This window comes from Pipistrellus hanaki (genome assembly GCF_964339955.1).
Source record: "Pipistrellus hanaki genome assembly, chromosome: 2".
NCBI lineage: Eukaryota > Metazoa > Chordata > Mammalia > Chiroptera > Vespertilionidae > Pipistrellus > Pipistrellus hanaki.
The window spans coordinates 181,552,842-181,571,359 of NC_140504.1; the positions used below are offsets into that span (position 1 = coordinate 181,552,842).

At 62.6% G+C, this 18,518-nt stretch overlaps 2 protein-coding genes across 8 annotated transcripts in view; both read left to right on the forward strand.

The window, feature by feature from the left end:
* The window catches only part of COL16A1 (collagen type XVI alpha 1 chain), a 184,617-nt gene that overhangs the window by 77,235 nt on the left and 88,864 nt on the right, over positions 1-18,518 (forward strand). The gene's annotated exons all lie outside the window — the stretch shown is intronic.
* The window catches only part of ADGRB2 (adhesion G protein-coupled receptor B2), a 37,976-nt gene that overhangs the window by 2,018 nt on the left and 17,440 nt on the right, over positions 1-18,518 (forward strand). For all 7 annotated transcript variants that reach the window (XM_084873014.1, XM_084873009.1, XM_084873008.1 and 4 more), the window contains exons 2-4: positions 5,156-5,969; positions 17,157-17,240; positions 17,473-17,637. In XM_084873014.1, the coding sequence (XP_084729140.1) occupies positions 5,171-5,969; positions 17,157-17,240; positions 17,473-17,637 (1,048 nt within the window). In that variant the 5' untranslated portion in view covers positions 5,156-5,170. The remainder of the gene's footprint in view (positions 1-5,155; positions 5,970-17,156; positions 17,241-17,472; positions 17,638-18,518) is intronic.

Here is an 18,518-nt window from a genome sequence, read left to right on the forward strand (position 1 = left end):
TTTGGGCATGGGGTAGGCAGTGGGGGCATCCACCTGGTCCCCTGGACCAGCAGCCACCTGGGGAGTGTCCCCCACGCTGCCACAGGGGTGGGGGTCCGTGTGGACTCTACAGGGTGGTGGTGGAAGCATGAGAAAGGTCTCCCCTGGACCAAGATAGACAGAGATTTCCCCCTCTTCTTCCTTCTCTTTTCCTCTTCCCCTTGTCTGCACATCCCACTCCCCCCGCCCGCTCCCTCCTCCCACACTCTTTAGGGAGGACTAGGTCCGGGTAGACAACAAAGTGAGGTCCTGACTAGCCTCTGCCCTCTTCCCTCCCTTCCACCCCCAGGTAATGCAGCGAGGACGTAGTTAGGAACTCAGCTCTTGGCCGGAGGACCCGGGTCCCAAAGGTGTGTGACCTAGGCAAGCTGCACAACCTCTCTGAGCCTCAGCTGGCCTTCTATAAAACGGGCCAGTCCATGATAACTGCCTCGTGTAGTTGCTGAGAGAATGAAGTTAGACTGTTTGTCTGGAGGATCTGGCACCTGATAATGCTCCATGATAAGAGGTGTGCTGGGCTGTTTCTCTTCAAGGCCAAGGTCAGGCCCCTCTCTGCCCCGCTCCTAATCCCAGAGGAGAAATGCAGAATAAATAGGTCCTAGTGACTGCACTACAGCCCCCGGGCTAAGGAAGCCAGCAAACACCTCAGCCTCCCCAAATGGGTCCAGGGAGCCTGGGCTGGTGTCCCCACTTTCTCATCCGTCCTTTAGCACCGCCTGGGCCGCTCAGGGCTCAGCGCTGCTCAGGGCTCAGCGCTGCTCAGGGTTGCTGGGGTCCTTGTTCAGGTGCAGAGGCTGGGAGGTGAGACAAATACAAAGAAACCCAAGTCAAGGTCCCCAAAGACAGGCTGCCTGTTGGGAGAGGGGGGGGCGCGCGGGAAATCAGCCACAGAGCAGCACACGGGGCACAGGTCAGGGGCCATCGGTAACTTTCCAGGGCAGTTAGCACTCCGGATCAGAGTTAGGGGGCCCCCTGACCTGAGGGCCCCAAGACTTGCAAGAGGCCGGGCTTTGGCGTGAGCACAGGGCTCCGATGTGCTGTTTGGCTGGCCGTCCTGCGGGCGGCGTGGCCGGGCCTGGGTCCCCCCTGAGAGGGGCGGCCTCCCTCCTGCACGGCAGGCCTCACATTGGGGAACAAAAGCTCTCGGTTCCTGTAGCAACGGCGGCTCCAGCTGCTGCAAAGTTCCGGGGAGGCGGGCGGGCGGAGGGCGGCTGAGTCACCGCCCCCTCCCCCGCCGCCCACGCGGCTCCGCCCTGGGGGACCGGGGCCGGCCCGCACCCCCTCCTTGCGACGGGCTGGGGCCCCCAGGAGCCCCCCTCGGGGACAGAGAGACCCTCGCGAGAGAGCTGGGGCGACTCCCTGCCGGTTTGGAGGGAGGGGCTGCCTGGGGGGCGGTTCGCCCGCTCCCTCCAGCTCTGCCCACCAGCTCCGAGGCCTGATGGAGGGTGTGCCCCCTCCTGCATGCCAGAGCTCAAGGAGAGGGGGCCCTTGAGGACCCGCCCCTCCCGGTCTCCCTCTCCGGGTTCCCCGCCCCCCAGGTGCGTGGGCAGGGGACTCAGCGGCCGGACTGGGGGGTCTCTGCCCGCGCGGCGAGCACCGGGGAGGTGGAGGGTGAGGGACAGCTGCCGGGTGGGTATATACCACAGTCTAGCGCCCCGCCGCGCCCCTCCTCCCACCGCGGCCAGGGCTCCGGGTTCCGGCCACCCAGGTTCCCCTGTTCCTAGCGGGCCGGGCTGAAAAGGGTCGATCCTGGGGGTCCCTAGAGACCCAGTGCTTGACTTGAGGTGCCCCACCCCGCCGCTCTGCTGCCCACCCACCCCGAGTCCTGTCTTGGTCCTTCCTGCCGCCGACTCCCTCTTTGGTGCAGAAGGGAAGCCCGAGGCTGGGCAGGCCTGTGGGGTCCCGGAGCCTGGCGGGGGCCTGGGTGTGCTTGGGCAGAGGATGGGAATCCTAGGTTTGCCGGGAGGCGGCAGACAGGCCGTGAAGTTAGCCCGAGGAGGGTGGGGCTGGGGGGTGGGGTCCCTGAGGCTGAGCTCACTCCCTCCAGCCACTCACCCACCTCAGCCCATGGAGGTCCCGAGGGAGAGGGAGGCCTTTGGTTATTCTCTCCATGAACTTCCAGGCCCAGGAAGTGCTTCCTCAGAGCTGACCTCATTGCCTTTCCCTGTTGAGTTAGTTCCTGTGCATGGAGGGCTGTGGGCTTACAGGTGGCAAATGGTGGTTCCACCCAGAGAATCTTCTTCCCAGAGGCAGCAGTTGACCTCAGCAGGAAGGAGGGGAGAGTTTGTGAGGTTCTGAGGAGGAGAGGGGCGGGAGGGGAGGGAACTGTGAGCCCTCTCCCTGTGCTGGCCTCTGAGGCTGAAGGAGAAGGTGTGTGCCACCCGGAGGGCAGGGATCCATGCTCAGGGCGGCCAGTCATGGCTAATAAGGACGTAGGCGCCTGTGAGGCAGGTCCCGGCCCAGGGGGGCTCTCTCTGACCTCGCCTGGAATTGGGCTCCTTGCACTATTTTGTGTGTGGAGAGGGATATGAAGAGGGGCCCCTAAGAAGTCATATGCCGCAGCAGGAACAGCGAGGCTCATGCACACTCAGGGTGAAATTCTGGAATTGGTGTGAAGGGGTGCCTGAAGGAGACTGCGTCGGGGAGGGGTTGGGGCGGGTTAAGAGGTGCCTCAGTCCCGGAGAAGCCACACTGTGGCTCTGGAGGATGTGGACCTGGTGCCTCTTGGGGGTCGGGACTGTGGAGGAGGGCGCAGCGGAGGCCCTGGAGGTGGGGGAGCTGGGACGATGGGGTAGGTAGCAGCGGGGACCCAAGAGGCTTCAAGGAACAGGAAGAGGCAGCAGGTCAGCTCCTGCCCGACACGTAGCTGTCCTATCCGGAGCCTCAGAGAACCCAGTACCTGTGTGTGTGTGCCCACTGGAGAGTACGTTGCATCTCTGCCTCTGTGAACAAACGTTTGGCTCTTTATACCCTCCTCCATGTGAAGGTGCACGGTCCCGTGTGCATGTGAGTCCCCACATCAGTGGTCTACACTCAGCTATGTGCATGCATGTGGATCTTTGTGCACGCAGAACACCTGTGGTCACCTGTCTGAATATGCATCCGTGCTTCTGTGTGTACGCCAGTCGGGTCCAGGGATGTTCACGCTCATGCGTGTTGGTGTCTGCGTGGGAAGATTTCCCGCCTGCTCTAAGTGGGGGAGGCGAGGCCAGTTATAATGAGTTCCCACCTCCCCTCCGCTGAGCCCCAGCGACGGCCTGAATTTTGCAGCCTGCTTAAAAATAATTGGGGGCAGCGGGGGGATCGGATGCCAGTCATTATCCGCTGCTGGCTTTGCTGGTGCTGCAGGGGGCGGCCGAACAGTTTGGGGCAGGGATGATGCCGGGCGGGGAAGACCAGGAGTCTGGTCCTCTTTTCTGGGGGGACAGTGGAGACACAGCCTTGTCTGACTCCTGCTGGAGGAAGGAGGGGTGGCTCCTCCCCAGGAAGTGGGGCTGCCTGGTGCTTGCCTGCCCCACCCCTCTATGTGTGACCAGGGCTTGGGCCTGGCTCAGAATGGCAGCATGTGGCATCTGGCATAGTGAGGAGCGCCCTTCTCCACGGGGAAGGGAATTCTGAGGTTCTGATTCCTGCCCTCTGCCCCAACCCCCAGCCACAACTCCTGAACAGCCGAGGGGAAATCTCTCCCTGGGGAGCAGCTCTGTCTTAGGAAAATCCAGCCATACCTGTGCATGTTCCTGTTTGTGATCCAGCTCCCGGAGATCACGGCTTGTCCATCAGGCCTGAAGCCCGAGCGAGGAAGGGGAGCGGGCAGGAGGCTATGGGTGGATGAGAGAGAGAAGCCCACGCCGGGCCCGCGGGTCCTGAACTCCAGCTCCAGCTCGGCCACGCTCGTGTGATCCGGAGCAGGCTGCCTCCCCTCTCAGAGCCTCATCCTTTTTCCTCTAATGTGGAGCAAGCAGGCTCCAGGGGCCCATCCGGCGCGGTGAGCTATGCTGTGGACACGGAGGAGGAGGCCGTGTGGATCGATTCGGGGGCAGGGCTGGAAGTGGGCCTGGCAGGCTGTGGGCAGGGACTGTGTCCTGGCCAGTGGGCGGGGCATCGGCAGGGGTCCCGTCACCAGCGCTTGTCCCCTCGGGCCGGACTGCCTGGTGTGTCTGTCCGGGTTGGACTTGGGTCCTGTGGCCCTCCTACCCCGAGAGGATATTCACACTTGCTGGGAGCTCACCTCAGGGCAGCATTTGGGGCGGCAGGAGGGGTGAATATGGACATCCATGAACTCTGGTTTCCATTCTTAGGACCCTGAAGACTCATGAGATGTGAGCCAGCCTTGGGGAAATGGCAAGGGTCAGAGGTCATGATGGGGTGGTGTGGACTTTCAGGCCAGGGTCGTGGGAGCCAAGAGCAGGGAGGTGGCACGGAGGCCTCACGGGGGTGGGGTCGGGGGATAACCCAGGATGGGAAGGGAAGATGGGTTTGTGGGGAAGGATTGCACCCATTTTGCAGATGCCACTCCTGCTCGTTTCCACCAGGAAACCCACAGCAGCAATACTGTTGATGTGCATACGTGTGCTGTCCTCCCATGGGCATGGCTCAGGTTGTGTGCTGTCTCTGGCACACTGGTGGTCACACCCCCCTTTTTCCTCCCACTCAGTAGAGCCAGTGAGAATGACCTTGTTCCGGGAATAACCTTGAATCGCTTTGATTTATAAAAAAGCAAGTCATCTCAAACATCGCTACTTTGACAATTACTGCTGGATTACCCATGACACACTGTGCCTGGGAGCAGCGGTTCTGGAGAATACCAGTTGGGTGGTGGGGGGGTGGGGCTGGATCCTACTGTCAAGCTGCGATGCTTGTGGTGGATGGGACTGACCGAGGCCCACAGGATAACAGTCACAATGACAACGAATATCCACGTGCACACGCGATTCCCGGCAGTCTCCCCGTCTTCACTCTATAGGTGAGAAACGGAGGCCCAGAGGGGCCAAGCCCCTTGTCTGAGATCACACAGGTGGTCTTACCCACGAGGCCCCACCGCCTGCCGCTTAGCCACAGGAGACTCAGAGCGCACGCTGGCTGTGCCTCGAGCCACTGACACTGTCTCTCTCCACAGGGCAAGGGACATAGGATGACCCCAGCCTGTCCCCTCTTACTATCTGTGATTCTGTCCCTGCGCCTGGCCGCCGCCTTCGACCCCGACCCCAGTGCCTGCTCCGCCCTGGCCTCCGGCGTGCTCTACGGGGCCTTCTCGCTGCAGGACCTCTTTCCGACCATCGCCTCGGGCTGCTCCTGGACGCTGGAGAACCCCGACCCCACCAAGTACTCCCTCTACCTGCGCTTCAACCGCCAGGAGGAGGTGTGCGCCCACTTTGCACCCCGCCTGCTGCCCCTGGACCACTACCTGGTCAACTTCACCTGCCTGCGGCCGCGCTCGGAGGAGGGGGCGGCGGCCCCGGCGGAGCCGCCGGCGGGGCGGCCGGGGGAGGCGGAGGAAGCGGCCGGGCTGGAGCTGTGCGGGGGCTCCGGCCCCTTCACCTTCCTGCACTTCGACAAGAACTTCGTGCAGCTGTGCCTGTCGGCGGAGCCCTCCGAGGCCCGGCGCCTGCTGGCACCCACAGCCCTGGCCTTCCGTTTCGTCGAGGTCTTGCTCATCAACAACAACAACTCCAGCCAGTTCACCTGCGGGGTGCTCTGCCGCTGGAGCGAGGAGTGTGGCCGCGCTGCCGGCAGGGCCTGCGGCTTTGCCCAGCCGGGCTGCAGCTGCCCTGGGGAGGCCGGGGCCAGCCCTGCCACCTCCACCCCTCTAGGCCCCCCTGCTACCCACACCCTGTCCAATGCCCTGGTGCCCGGGGGCCCACCCCCCTCTGCGGAGACCGATTTGCCCTCGGGGAGCAGCAATGACCTGTTCACAACTGAGATGAGATATGGTGAGTCTGAGCAGGGCCTTGGGGGGGGGGAGGGGTGCCTGGGTCCAGGGGATGGATGTTGCTGCCTGCTGGTGCCCATCCTGGCAGATCCATATAGCTGTTCACCCACGGCCCCTCTGTGCCCAGCCTTGTTTAGATGCTGGGGTCATCAAAATGGCTTAGGGTTACACCGCCCCCTTCGTGAGTTTGCAGTCTGGGTGGAGGAAGGGGTGGGGCACAGATCAGACAGTGATTGTTACAAACCCAGGAAGGGGACTGCCTAAAAGGGCAGTCAGGGAAGGCTTCCTGGAGGAGGCGAACAGGAGCAGCGATCCGAAGGTCAGGTGGAAGCGAGCCAAGCCAGAGGAAGGAGTGGTGAGGGCATTCCAGGCCGAGCGGGCAGCGTGTCCAAAGGCCCAGAGACGGGAGTGGCTGTGGGAGGCGCTGGCACGGCGAGGTGACAAGTGTGCCCGGAGGCTGGAGTAGCAGGGAGCGGGGCTGTGTTCCTGCCCACAGGGGTCCCTGATGGTCGGTGGCAGCCCTGGGGTCGGAGCAGAGGGAGCTGCAGAAGAATGTGCCCGGGTGCAGGGGCCCGAGCTTCTGGGCCGCCTCGGAGGGCTGGGCTGGCTCAGCTCCCGGCATCTCCCCCGCTCCGGGCCCAGGTCTGCTGGGACTGAGGCCTCCAGCTGCTCCAGCTTCCTGCTGACTGGGCAGAAGCTCTCCGAGCCCTTGAGTGCTGCCTGCTCCTGCTTCCACTCCGGCTCCCCTCTGCCAGTCCTTCTTCCCGCCGCTTCAAGGCTCCCAACTCCTCAGCTGGCCCCTGCGTGCCTGCTGACCGGTGCCGGGCCAGGGCCTGGCCGGGGGCCTGGCAGGGAGTTGGGTGGGAGGCAGGCAGATCTGGGATTTGATGCTTAGCTCGGGTACTAACGGAAGCTCCCTCCCCTCTCTGGGCCTCAGTTTCCCCGTTTGGGACAATAGGTGTTGGCCGACGATCATGAGGATGTCACACAGGGATGCAAGTCAGAAGGGGCATTTGGATGGGACGGAGAGAGGACCACAGGGAGGCAGGGAGGCTCGAGGGAGGGCTGCCAGGAGTATTGGAGGAGTCGGATCTGTCCCCATCCCCATCCCCGCTTTGGAGGCCAGAGTCATGGAATTGGGCACCGCCTTTGTTACCTGGAGCAGACACCCCCTCTTTGGCACCAATTTCTTGTGCGTGACATGGGCAGATATCCCTGAATTAATAACAGGGTGTGTTTATCTCAACAATCCTTTTGGGGAGGGGCTCCTCAGCCTCCCCCAGGAGACATCTGGCATTGTGCCCAGCCGTGGCAGGTGTCCCCGGCCTGGCTCCGGCCTCCGTCCTGGGCCAGCGTGGCCTCTTCGCAGCGGTCAATGAAGCTGTCCCGGTGACAGCGAGGCCGTGGGCAGGTTGCAGGCCCTGGAGGCTGGCCTGGGATTTAGTGCCTGCAGGAAGAAATTGAATTTCCCCTCTTTGTCGAACATCTGTGGAGAGTGCCAGGCATATATCAGGAGGTTTATGGCTCCCCCTGCCTGGCGTCCACTGCCTGTCCCTCTGCGGGGCCTCCGTCCTGCTCAGCGGAGGGTGAGTTCCTTTGTCTGGCTCTCCCCGCGGCCCGTCGGCCCAGTGGTCTGTAGTGGAGGGAGTGCCACAGCTCTGCCCTGCTGGGCAGGCACCATCTGGGCAGGCTGCCACGCGAAGCAGGGAGCCAGGAGCCGCCAGCTGGGCTTGGCCGGAGCCGGAAGCAGGGGTTGGTGGGTAGCTAGGGTGTCTTTGGGGATCGGGGGGGCGGGGGGACTGGTTATAGGAAGGGCCCCATCCTCCTGGCCTCTGCCGCAGCCTCTGGGACTGAGGATGGGTGGAGGTGGGATGCTGGTCATCCTTGGACACGCGGCCTGGCACCCTTTCCGAGCAGGGAGCCCGGGGCTCCCAGCTGTCCCCAAGCCCGACTCTGTTTATGCCCCTTGTCCTGCTTGGCACGAGTCCAGGCTGCTCTGGGGGCTCGCCTGCAGGAAGGCCCTGCGGGGAGGTGCAGGGACTGATGGGCATCCGCCATCCTGAGCGGGCTCACACAGCATGCGGGGGCTCACAGCTGGGCCGGCACAGCCTCTCTCTCTCTCCCCCTGGTAAACAGGAGGCTCTTCCTCTCTGCCAGCTCCTCCCTTTTGCCACTCTGGGGCAAGACTCCGTTTAGTCCACGTGGCAGGGAGCGTCCGAGGGCTGGTGACGTCATCAGGGCCCAGGGCACTCTGGGCCTGGTGGCAGCACAGCCTTTGCCAAGCCCGTGGCCCCGTCTCCACACTTCACCTCCTCCCCACCGGCCAGCGGGACACGTGTACCCACTGTAGGGGAACCGGCTGGCACACGGGGCTGCCAGATTGAGAACAAGACTGGTGGGGACGGTGGTGAAGGCCAGGACCCTCCTCCGGGCTCCTTCGCCGGGGACTGGGGCTGGGAGCTGTGCTCCCCTCCTCTGGGACACCCCGAGAGGGTCCGTGGCAAGGCCAGGAGGGGCGGGGCTGTTGGTCCTGGCAGGGTGGGGAGGCCTGGGACTGGCAGGCGGTGGCGGAGCGGAGTGCCAGGGCTCGCCTCAGAGCTGAGTGCGTTTGACAAGAGGGTACAGGCGCCTGTTAATTTCACGCAAACTGCCTTTGATAGATCTCTTGTTATTTTTGGTGAGTTGAGCCATAAATTTGTGCCATCTTGCTGCTGCAATCTGTTAAGTGGGGGGAGAGGAAGAAAGGGAAGGCAGGCAGGAAGGAGCTTGGGAGAGGATTGGCATGGAGGCTGGGAGAGGCCGGGGCAGGAAGGCGGGTTTTAGAGGTGGTGCCAGCTGCCGAGCCCAGCTCGGGGGCGGGGGGGGGGGGCCTGGCCACCAGCCTGCAGCTCCTGCCCGCCCACCCTCCTGTCCTAAGGAGGCATCAGCCAATGGATAGCTGTGCAGAGTGACCCCTGAAAGAGAGTGTCTTTCACTCTTACCACCCCTCTCCCTCCTCTGCCACACTCCCTGCCTCCCTCAGGGGCTCTGTCCCGCCCGCCCTGGTCTCCCCATTGTCCGGGTTCCATTCCTAAGTTATGGCCACAGGGTGGGTCTGGGGTCTCCTGAGCATCCTGCCAGGGAGGCAAGATCGGGTTCAAATCCCCTTTCTGCCACTGCTGCTGTGTGTTACTTCCCTGACCCAGCCCCCAGTGACTGTCCTCAGCCTGGCCTTCTAATTTTCAGACCCTGCTGCCACCTGCTTTTCAGCCTGCCCTCTAATTCTCTCCTCTTTCAACCAGGGTCCTGCTTTGCGGCCTCCCTGCCTCTTCCCGGGCTGTCTCCCTCACCTGGAATGTGCCCTTTGCCCTTGTTTGTCCAGAACCCTTCTCAGCACAGCTCAGGCCCTGTCCCCGCTGACCTGGCTTGCCCAGTCCTGGATGGGCCTTTCTCCTCTCAACACTCAGGCCCTGCCCTTGGCCAGCCTGGTCCGGTGGCGGGAAGTGGGGCCCGGCCTGCCTGTTTTGGGCTCAGACATGGGGGAGGCAGAGCCTCTCTCCGGGCGGGTGGAGGGACCTCGCACACGCAGTGCGTTTCCTGGGAGATCCTTCCAGCCCCACCGGTGCTGCTGGAGCTCTGTGCGCTCTGTGGAGGGATGGAGAGTGGGGCACAGACCGCCCCCCCCATCCCATCCCCCCTGCACATCTCAGCAGGGGCCGAGCCCCAGCCCACGCATCACACACGTCTTCATGTCTTTATCAGAATGCACTCTGTGTCAGGCTGCGGGCTGCCTCAGACTGAATGAGATCCGAGGTAGACCGGACACCCCTTCTGCCCTGTGGTGGGGGGGAGTGACCACTAGTGTACCATGTCCAGCCCAGCTTCAACTCCTGACCCCACCACGGATTAGCTGTGTGACCGCAGGCAGGTTTCTTCACCCCTGAGACAGGGGGGTGGTGAGCTGTTCCACAGAATAGCAGGATTAAGCAGGAGAAGGCAGGTACGTGCTTAGCACAGGGCCTGGCACATGGTCCGTCCTTACTGCATAGCTGACTGTTGTCGTCATTTAGTGTCGTGGGTATGATGTACATGTGCTGATGTCAGGGGGGAGGAAGAGGAAGGGATCAAACCACGAAGGGATGAGAAGGCAGCTTCCGGAAGGTGAGTCTGAGTTGGGTTTTGAGGAGTGAGTAGGAATGCGCTAGCTTGTGACATTTTCCCTTCAACTGACAGGCTTTTAAAATTATTATTTTTTAATATATCAATATATTAATATCAATATATTTTTATTGATATATTTTTACAGAGAGGAAGGTAGAGGGATAGAGAGTTAGAAGCATCGATGAGAGAGAATCATCGATCAGCTGCCCTCCTGCACACTCCCTACTGGGGATGTGCCCGCAACCAAGGTACACGCCCTTGCCCAGAATCGAACCTGGGACCTTTCAGTCTACAGGCCGATGCTCTATCCACTGGGCCAAACCGGTTTTGACTAAAATTCTTTTTATTAGAATTTTGTCCAGAACTTGTTATTAAAAAGAAATGTCACTTCATAAATGGAAAAAGTGCGCCACTCCTTTGAAATAGAAGATAGCCAAAAACAACCACCGTGTGAACCACGACATTATCAAATTCTAGCGAAGTGCCTGTCCCTCCTCCCAGGTTATCAGAGAAATCAGCGCGTGCGGGGGAGGTGTTCAAATCTTCATCCTTCATGCACCAGGAAGGCCGAAAAGGCAGGTGGCCACATAATTCATCATCTACCCCGGGACCGTGTGGAGGTTATGGAGGGGGAAGAGGTGCTATAATTACATCAGGGCAACAGGTGCAACCTGGACTACCCCAGGCAGATGGGCGAAAGTCGCCCCGATTAAAAGAGACCTGGAAAGGGGATGTATCCCTCTGTCCATGACCCGGCGCTATTTCACGGCACTTCTGTGAGCCACCCCGAGCCATTTCCTGTTGCGTGCTTTTCGAAACCCCATAGGAGCAAGGGCTTTCGAGGCAGAGGAACAGCCTGGGCGAGGGTGCTGCGGGGTGGACGTGCCAGGTATGGGGAGAGAGACAGACTGATGTTCCTGGACAGCGCTAACCCTCCCACCCCCCCACCGCGGTGAGAAACGGGGCCAGGGCTCTGACTGCCGTCTGCAAACCCGGGACCTCGCCCTGCTGGCCGAGGCTTTGAGTAAGGCAGCGAGGAGCTGGGTGTCAGAGGGAGACAGCGTGAGTCAGATGTGGTCTCTGCTCTCGAGGAGCTGCTGGCCACGTGGGGCCGGTGGCAGGGACCCAGCTCGCTCTGCTGGGAGGCTGGGCAGATAGGCCGGCAGTGTGGGGAGGAAGTCACGGGAGGGGGGTTGGCACTGTGGCTGGGTTTCTGGTCTCAGAGGGACACCCAGCCTGAGCGGTGGAGGCACAGTCTAGAGGTTCCAGAAGCCACCTCCCTCTGCCCCCGCACCCCTGGGATTCGGACACACTGTGGGGTACGAGAGGCCCTGCTGGGGCTGGGGAGCCGCCTGTCCTGCGGGTCAGCGGGTGCCTCCTCGGGGCTGCGGGGTCAGCCTCGGGGAGGGTGCCGAGAGCCCGGGGACCGCTTCGCAGACCGCCCCGCTCCCTCTGTGGAAGCGATGGTTATCGTGGTTATTTTTAACAAGTTCCGGACAAAAGAAGCCGAGGAGGCCGGACTGTGTGGAGTTTGGGGGGACAGAGGCTGCCGTCCTGCTCCAATGGCAGAGAGCGTGCGCCCACCCTGCCTGCCAGTCCCAGAGGCGAGGCCAGAACGGCTCCCGGAGGGATGGGCGGAGGAGCCCTCAGAGATGTCTGGCCCGTGTTTGCTGAGTGCCTGTCGTGTGTCTGGCTGCTCAGAGCGAGGTCCCCTGTATAAGACGGGCAAGGGAGATTGAGACCCTCCCTCGGGGCTCACGAGGGGGATCCGTCCCGGATACTCAGCTGCAGCGGGAGGCAGCCTGGGGTCTAAGCCACAGAGGAGGGACCAGCATCCCCAAAACCCTGTGGTCAGCCTAGGAAGGCTTCCTGGAGGAGGAGGCACCTGACAGGTAGCAAACGTTGGCAGACGGACGTGGAAGAAGGGAGGGGAGCATTTGTGTATTCAAGGGAAAACAAGAGGGGGTGGCAGCTCCTTTTCTTTCTTTCTTTTTTTTTTTAATAATATATTTTATTGAATTTTTTACAGAGAGGAAGGGAGAGGGATAGAGAGCTAGAAACGTTGATGAGAGAGAAACATCGACCAGCTGCCTCCTGCACACCCCCTACCTGGGATGTGCCCGCAACCAATGTACATGCCCTTGACCGGAATCGAACCTGGGACCTTTCAGTCCGCAGACTGACGCTCTACCACTGAGCCAAACCGGCTCCGGCGGCAGCTCCTTTTCATTGAGAGGCTGTCATACTCCACGTGGGCCCTGTCTCTCGTTGCCTTTTATCCTCACAATGCACCTGTGATGGAAAGCGTCATCTTTATTTCCAGTTGAAGATTTGTAAGCTCAGAGAGGTGAGGCGACTTGCCTGAGGGCGCACAGCAAGACGGTGGCAGAGCTGGGAATCAGACCTACACTGGCCGCACTCCTGCATCTGTGTTCTTCCCGCTCTCCACGTGGCCCGCCCGTGTGCTTGGCCGCCTCGTGGGGAGGGGAGAAGAGGACCGGGCAGGCCAGGAGGGGCTGGAACACGGCGGGCTTGGAGGCTGACCCGGTGGCTGTAGCAGTGGGAGCCCCTGAAGGTTCCTCAGCAGGGCAGTGTGTCTGGAGCCAGACTCCTAGGCAATCACGGAGAGCCTGCAGGGGGCAATCAGGCTCACCTTGGGGGGTGGGGGAGGGGGTAGATGTGCAAAGGGCGCGTCAGAGAGTGGTGAGAAGCAGGATCACAGAGGCAGGTCTGAGGGGAGGGACTTTGGTGGGGCGAGGGAGTGACGTGGGGTCCCCTGGGGATTAGGAAAGGGGTCTCGGAGGAGGTCCAAGTGGAGTTGCATTTTGTCAGAGGCAGCGCAGTTCAGTGGGAGGAGCGCGGCCTCCAGCGTCAGAGAGGCCTGGGTTCGAATCCCCATCCGCCTCTCTCCAGTGGGAGGCTCTGGAGGCTCATCCCTGACTAGGGGACGGGAGTAGCCCTCGTAAAGAGGAGGAAATGAGCTGATGAAGAGGGCACGGCGACTGGCCCGTAGCCGTCGTGTTGTAAGGTTTATACCTTCTCCAAGACGAAGCGGAACCGGTCAGGAGCTGACCCGGAAGCCTGCCCCAGCGGCAGGTCTGTCTGTGCCACGTGGGGCGGCCAGGTGGGGACACGGATGGAGGGCAGGGCTGTGAGCATCGGGGTCCCTGGCCCAGCAAGGCCTCAAGCTCACTGGGTGGGACATGGGAGTCTTAGGGGTGCTCGCACCCCTTCCTGGGTCCCTCCTCGTCCTTTTGGCTCAGCTTCCCCACAGACTCCCCCTGTTCCGGGCCCAGAGCCAGGCGGGCGGGGGCCTGCACGTGTGGATGCTGAATAAACCTTTGTTTCGGGAGGTGGCACCTCCAGCCCGATCTGTCTTCTTCCCGCTGGACCGGCTCTCACGTGTGGGGGCTGCTGCTCCGAGGAAGGGGGATGGGGTGGAGGGAGGGCGGTCGGTGTGAGCCCCCGCTGTGTGGCCTTGCACGAGCTCCGTCCCCTCTCTGGCCAGCCCAGGAGCGAGGAGAGGGACTCGAGCTGGACCTGGGATGTGTTCTGACTTTCAATGAACACACCATCCTGTCTGGTTAGAGTGTGGGGCTGCCGAGCAGAGGACCGGAGACCACAGGAAGCAGTGAGTCCAGGACAGGCAGGTCAGGCTGCTCTGTTACCTTTTCCTGCTTGATGGTCTTCCTGGATGCCAGGCTGGTGGGTTTTTTTTTGTTTTGTTTTGTTTTGTCACAATGATGGTCAAGACACCAAATCAGGAGCTGGATCAGGGGATGCTTGGGTCCGTTTGCCACAGATTGAAGGCTTCTCTGGAATGCCTATTCATAAACGGGTGTCAGGCTCATTAATAAATAGGTGGATGGCTGCTGGGCAAGGCTGATATTCAAGATGATAAATAACCGTTTCCGGTGACCCTGCCATGAGGCAGGGGGAGGGAGCTCAGGAGCAGCGTGTTTATTGATATTTCCCCTGGAACGGATTCTGCGGGCGTTCACTGCGGCCGGGGAGATGGCTCACTCACAGCTCTCCTTCCAGCGGCTCGTGGGTGGGAGGAAGTTCAGACAGTCGGAAGATGGGATCATCTGGGAGGAGAGGGCACACCGGAGAGGGGGCAGCCAATTCTGCCAGGGGAGTGGGGGACAAAGAAGACTTCACGGAGGAGGGATCATTTGAGGTGGGTTTTGAAGGTCAAATAGGAGTTTTCCAGGCAAAGAAGGCCGGGAACAAGCAGTGGAGGTTTGAGAGGAGATGATGATCCCGTTTTGAACATGCTGAGTGTGAGCCCTCCCCCACACCGTTGGGAGACCTGTTCAGGAGGCAGCAGACTAGACAGGAGTGAAGGGGAGGGGGAGGGAGGGAGCTGTCTGGGATAATGGCTTGGCAGCAGCCATTCAGAGGGGTTAATGAAGCCTGGAGCAGGGACGCAGAGTGTGCAGTGAAAACAGGACAGCGTGGATGCCTGAAGCAGCAGGGAGATGGACCAGTAGGCAGACTGGGCCCGAGGAGCCGGAGAGGCAGGAGGAGAGCAGGCGGGGCAGGGGAGGAGGGCGTGTCTCAAGGCAGGCAGAATCCACGGGGACAAATGCTGCCCGGGGGTCAAGTGAGACGAGGCCTGCAACGTGTCCGTAGGATTTAGTCGCAAGGAGGCGTGGGTGACTTTGTCAGGAGTGGTTTCGGCAGAAAGATGCGGTCAGAAGCCAGACTGCAGTGGATTAGCAGGTGAGGTGGCATCTGGGCCAGGGCGTGAGTGGCAGGTGAGAAACCGGAGTGCCAGCTGCGACCCACTCCTTGGTGGCAGAGAGGAGCCAGAGGGCAGTGGCCGGAGGAGGATGGAGGGTCGAAGGAGGGCTCCCGGCAGGAGGGAGGAGGCCTGGGCACGTCCTGGGCTGCGGTGAGGAGGAGATGCTGACGGAATGCTGATGGGAGAGGGGAGATGGACGGAGCCCTCGTGGGCAGAGTGGAGGAGAGGGGCTGGCCTCTGTGAGGGGAGGAGCTGGGGGTGGAGGGGAGGGACAGTGGGACAGGACGTGAGTGTGAGGGGGTTCTCCTGTATTCTAGCTTCTGCTTTGTCTGTAACAAGCTGAGCTCGTCACCGAGGCAGTGGGTGGACATGGGCTTGAGGGGAGAGGTGAAGGCCTGAGGCAGCCAGCGATGGGGGTGGGGGGGGAGGTGTGAGCGGGGAAGGCAGGGAGCCGAGGAAGGCTGCTGAGGAGCCTGGGTGCCCAGCGGATGTGCAGCCTGAGTCTGTCGTGGTGCCAGTTGGCACAGCTGTGGTTTCTTCAGCAGCCTGGGGGTGGGGGTGGAGAAGGCGGCTTGTCACACGGCTCGGGTGTGGGGTGGGGGGGAGACTGGCTGAGCGGGTGTGGTGGGAGGGCTGGGTGAGCAGATTCAGAAGCTGCAGGCGTGGCACCAACACCTCAGTGTCCCGATGGAGCTAGGGCCCAGAGGGAGGCCAGGAGGCCCCTCAGATACTGTTCAGAGGAGGAGGCCCAGGGGCTGAAGGGTGGCGTGTGTGGGTGAAGGAGGGGGGGAGTGGGGAGGGGAGGGGAGATGATAAAAATAAACCCTTCCTGAGCGTTCGCCATGTGCCAGGCAGTGTGCTGAGGCTTTGCGGCCTGCCGTCCGGGAGCGTTCGAATATTGTGTCATACGGTGTAAAAAATGAGATCAGAGAGGCCACGGCACCTGCCCAAGGTCACACAGCGGGGCCGCGTCCGCACCCCAGGCCGGACCCAGGCCTGCCTGACTCCAGAGATGTTTGTGGGGCTGGGGGCAGAGATGGTGAGGTTCGGGGATGACGCAGAGCAGGCCTTAGGACTGGCGGCTGGAGTGGAGCGAGGGGCCTGGTGCTGGTGAGACCGGAAGCTGGGCTGAGAGGCCGTGAAGGCGCCCTGGACGGCCGCGTCCTCCGGGGGCCACTCCTCAGGCCCTGCCCGCTGGAGCTTCTCTCTGAGGCAGAGCCCGACGGGGCGCCAGGGCCCGGAGGAGCACAGCCCTCTGGGGTTCCCTTAAACAGCGCCCGCCGCCTGCGCGCGTGTGCTGACGAGGCTTTTAGAAGCAGGAGGGGGCCTGGGGTTGGGGGAGGAGTGCCTTCTGGCCCGGGGGCAGCGTGGGCTGAGCCCTGTCCCCAGAGGCTGTTCCAGTTCCACTTGCCCAGCAGCCTCTCCACGAGCTGGGTCTCCCCGCTTTGCACCGGGTCTGCCCATCCTGCCACCCAGCCCGTGGGCAGGGCGGGGGAGAGCGCCTGCCTGAGCAGGAGGAGCCGGCTCTGGAGAATGGAGCCCCAGCCCCTCCTCCAGCGCCCGGAGCCCTGTGAGGCTGGGGCCGGGGCAGCATGGCCTCCGGGGGCCTGCTGCTCTCCTGGCTGGAGGGGCTGTGGGAAGGAGGGTCTCCTGGAGGTGGCACCTGCCCTCAGCTCCCGAGTCTCAGGGGAGCTGCCTTCTGACCTGGGCCTGCAGGTCACAGGCCAATGCTGCTCCAGGCCCAAGACCCAGCCCGGCTTGGGTGAACCGTGCCCCAGAGACAGGCTGGGGGTGGCCACAGCCGCCAGGCTGGGTGTTGGTCAGCCCTTGGCGTCAGCCGTGGGAGGGGAAAGAGCTTGGGTTTCAGGCTCACCACGTTGTGTGCTCTTGACAAGTCACTTCTCCTCTCAGTTCCCTCACCTCTAAACAGAGAGGGGTCCCTGCTCCCGGGGAGGGTTCACGAGGTGGGTGTGGACAGCACTGGGCACAGAACTCTCCCAGGATCACCATGGAGTGGCCACTCCCCTCGATGATGCTCCCAGGTCTGCCTGAGGCAAGAGGAGGGAGAGGAAGTTGTGAGGTTGTGGGCGAGTCCTGGGTGGCCTTCTGAGCCTCCGTTTCCTTATCTGTGAAATGGTGGTGGTGGTGGGGGGGCAGGGGGCAGGGGCAGGGGCAGGACTGGATGCTCTCAGCGTCGTCTGTGGTTGGTGCCAGGCCCTCGGGCTGAGGGCGAGCAAGGCTGCCCTCTCTGGGCCGCACCCCGACCTCGGCTAAGCCCCTGCCGCCACCTCCGTGTTCCAGGTGAGGAGCCGGAAGAGGAGCCCAAGGTGAAAACCCAGTGGCCGAGGTCTGCCGACGAGCCTGGGGTGTACCTGGCACAGACAGGTAACGGGCCCACCTCCCTCCTCTGCGGCGGGGGCCCGGCGGCGTGGCGCCCGGCGGCATGTGTGCTTGGCATGTGCCCGTCTGTCTGTGTCTGTGTCCGGAGCTCGGAGGCACCTTTCTGTCCCGTGATGCCGTGGCAGGGCTGGTCCCTCGGGGTCAGGGTCGGAGGACGCCTACGAGACTGACCGCTGGGACGGGGCCCGCTGCCGCCGACGCTGCCCCTCTCTCGCAGGTGACCCCGCGGCCGAGGAGTGGTCCCCGTGGAGCGTGTGTTCCCTGACGTGCGGGCAGGGTCTGCAGGTGCGGACCCGCTCCTGCGTGTCCTCCCCCTATGGCACCCTGTGCAGCGGGCCTCTGCGGGAGACCCGCCCCTGCAACAACTCCGCCACTTGCCCAGGTATGCCCGCCCGCCCCGCTGCCTGCTTTGCCCATCCTCTTCGTCCGCCCCGCCCGCCCGCTCTGCCCACCCGCCCCGCCCGCCCCGCCCGCCCTGCCCGCAGGGGGAGGGCCCGCCGGGGACCCGGGCAGGCTGACCTTCCTCTCATTCAGCAAATTTGATCGTCCCCCACGCCATGCCCAGCCCCACCCAGGGGGCACTGGGGACACAGATGGAGCAGACCCCGGCCCGCACCGGTGGGCTGGGTTCTGGGCACATCCCTCCCCAGAGGCCTGGGCCTGGTAACCAGCTTCTCTTTTTACCCTCCTTGCCTTCCCTGTTCCCTGTGCTCCCACCACACCAGCACCCCTGCGCTTCCCCCACGGCCCTGTGTTTCCTTTTTCTCGTCCTCTTCCCCACGCTCCCCACCTGGACTCTCAAAATCCAGCCTGTGCTTCAAGACCTAAGACAAATGCCCCTTAAAGAAAAAGAAACTGTCCCTGACCTTCCCTCCCCTCCTCTGACTCCCCACCCCACTTCCCGGGGAGCCTCCTGTGGGCCCCCCCCAGCCTCCCCTTAGGCATGGAGCTGAGTGTGCATGTGCCCGCGGGGGGGGGGGGGGGAGTCCCGGGCTGGGGCACCTCCTGCAGTCCTGCTCCTCACGCCCCGAGGGGGTGCGGTGGTGCCTCGGCCTGGCCAGCTCCCAGCTGTGGCCCTGAAGCAGGGCTGCCTGGGAAGAAGGGGTCTTGGTACCTGGGGGTGTGGCAGGAGCTTGTGAAGGGCTGGGGCCAAGCTGTGTTCTGGAGTGAGCTCTGTGTCAGTGTCCACGTAGAGGTTCACGTCTGTCTGTGTGTCCACGCTCCTGGGGCCGGGGGGCACTTCTGCTCCAGGCCTGCTGTGTT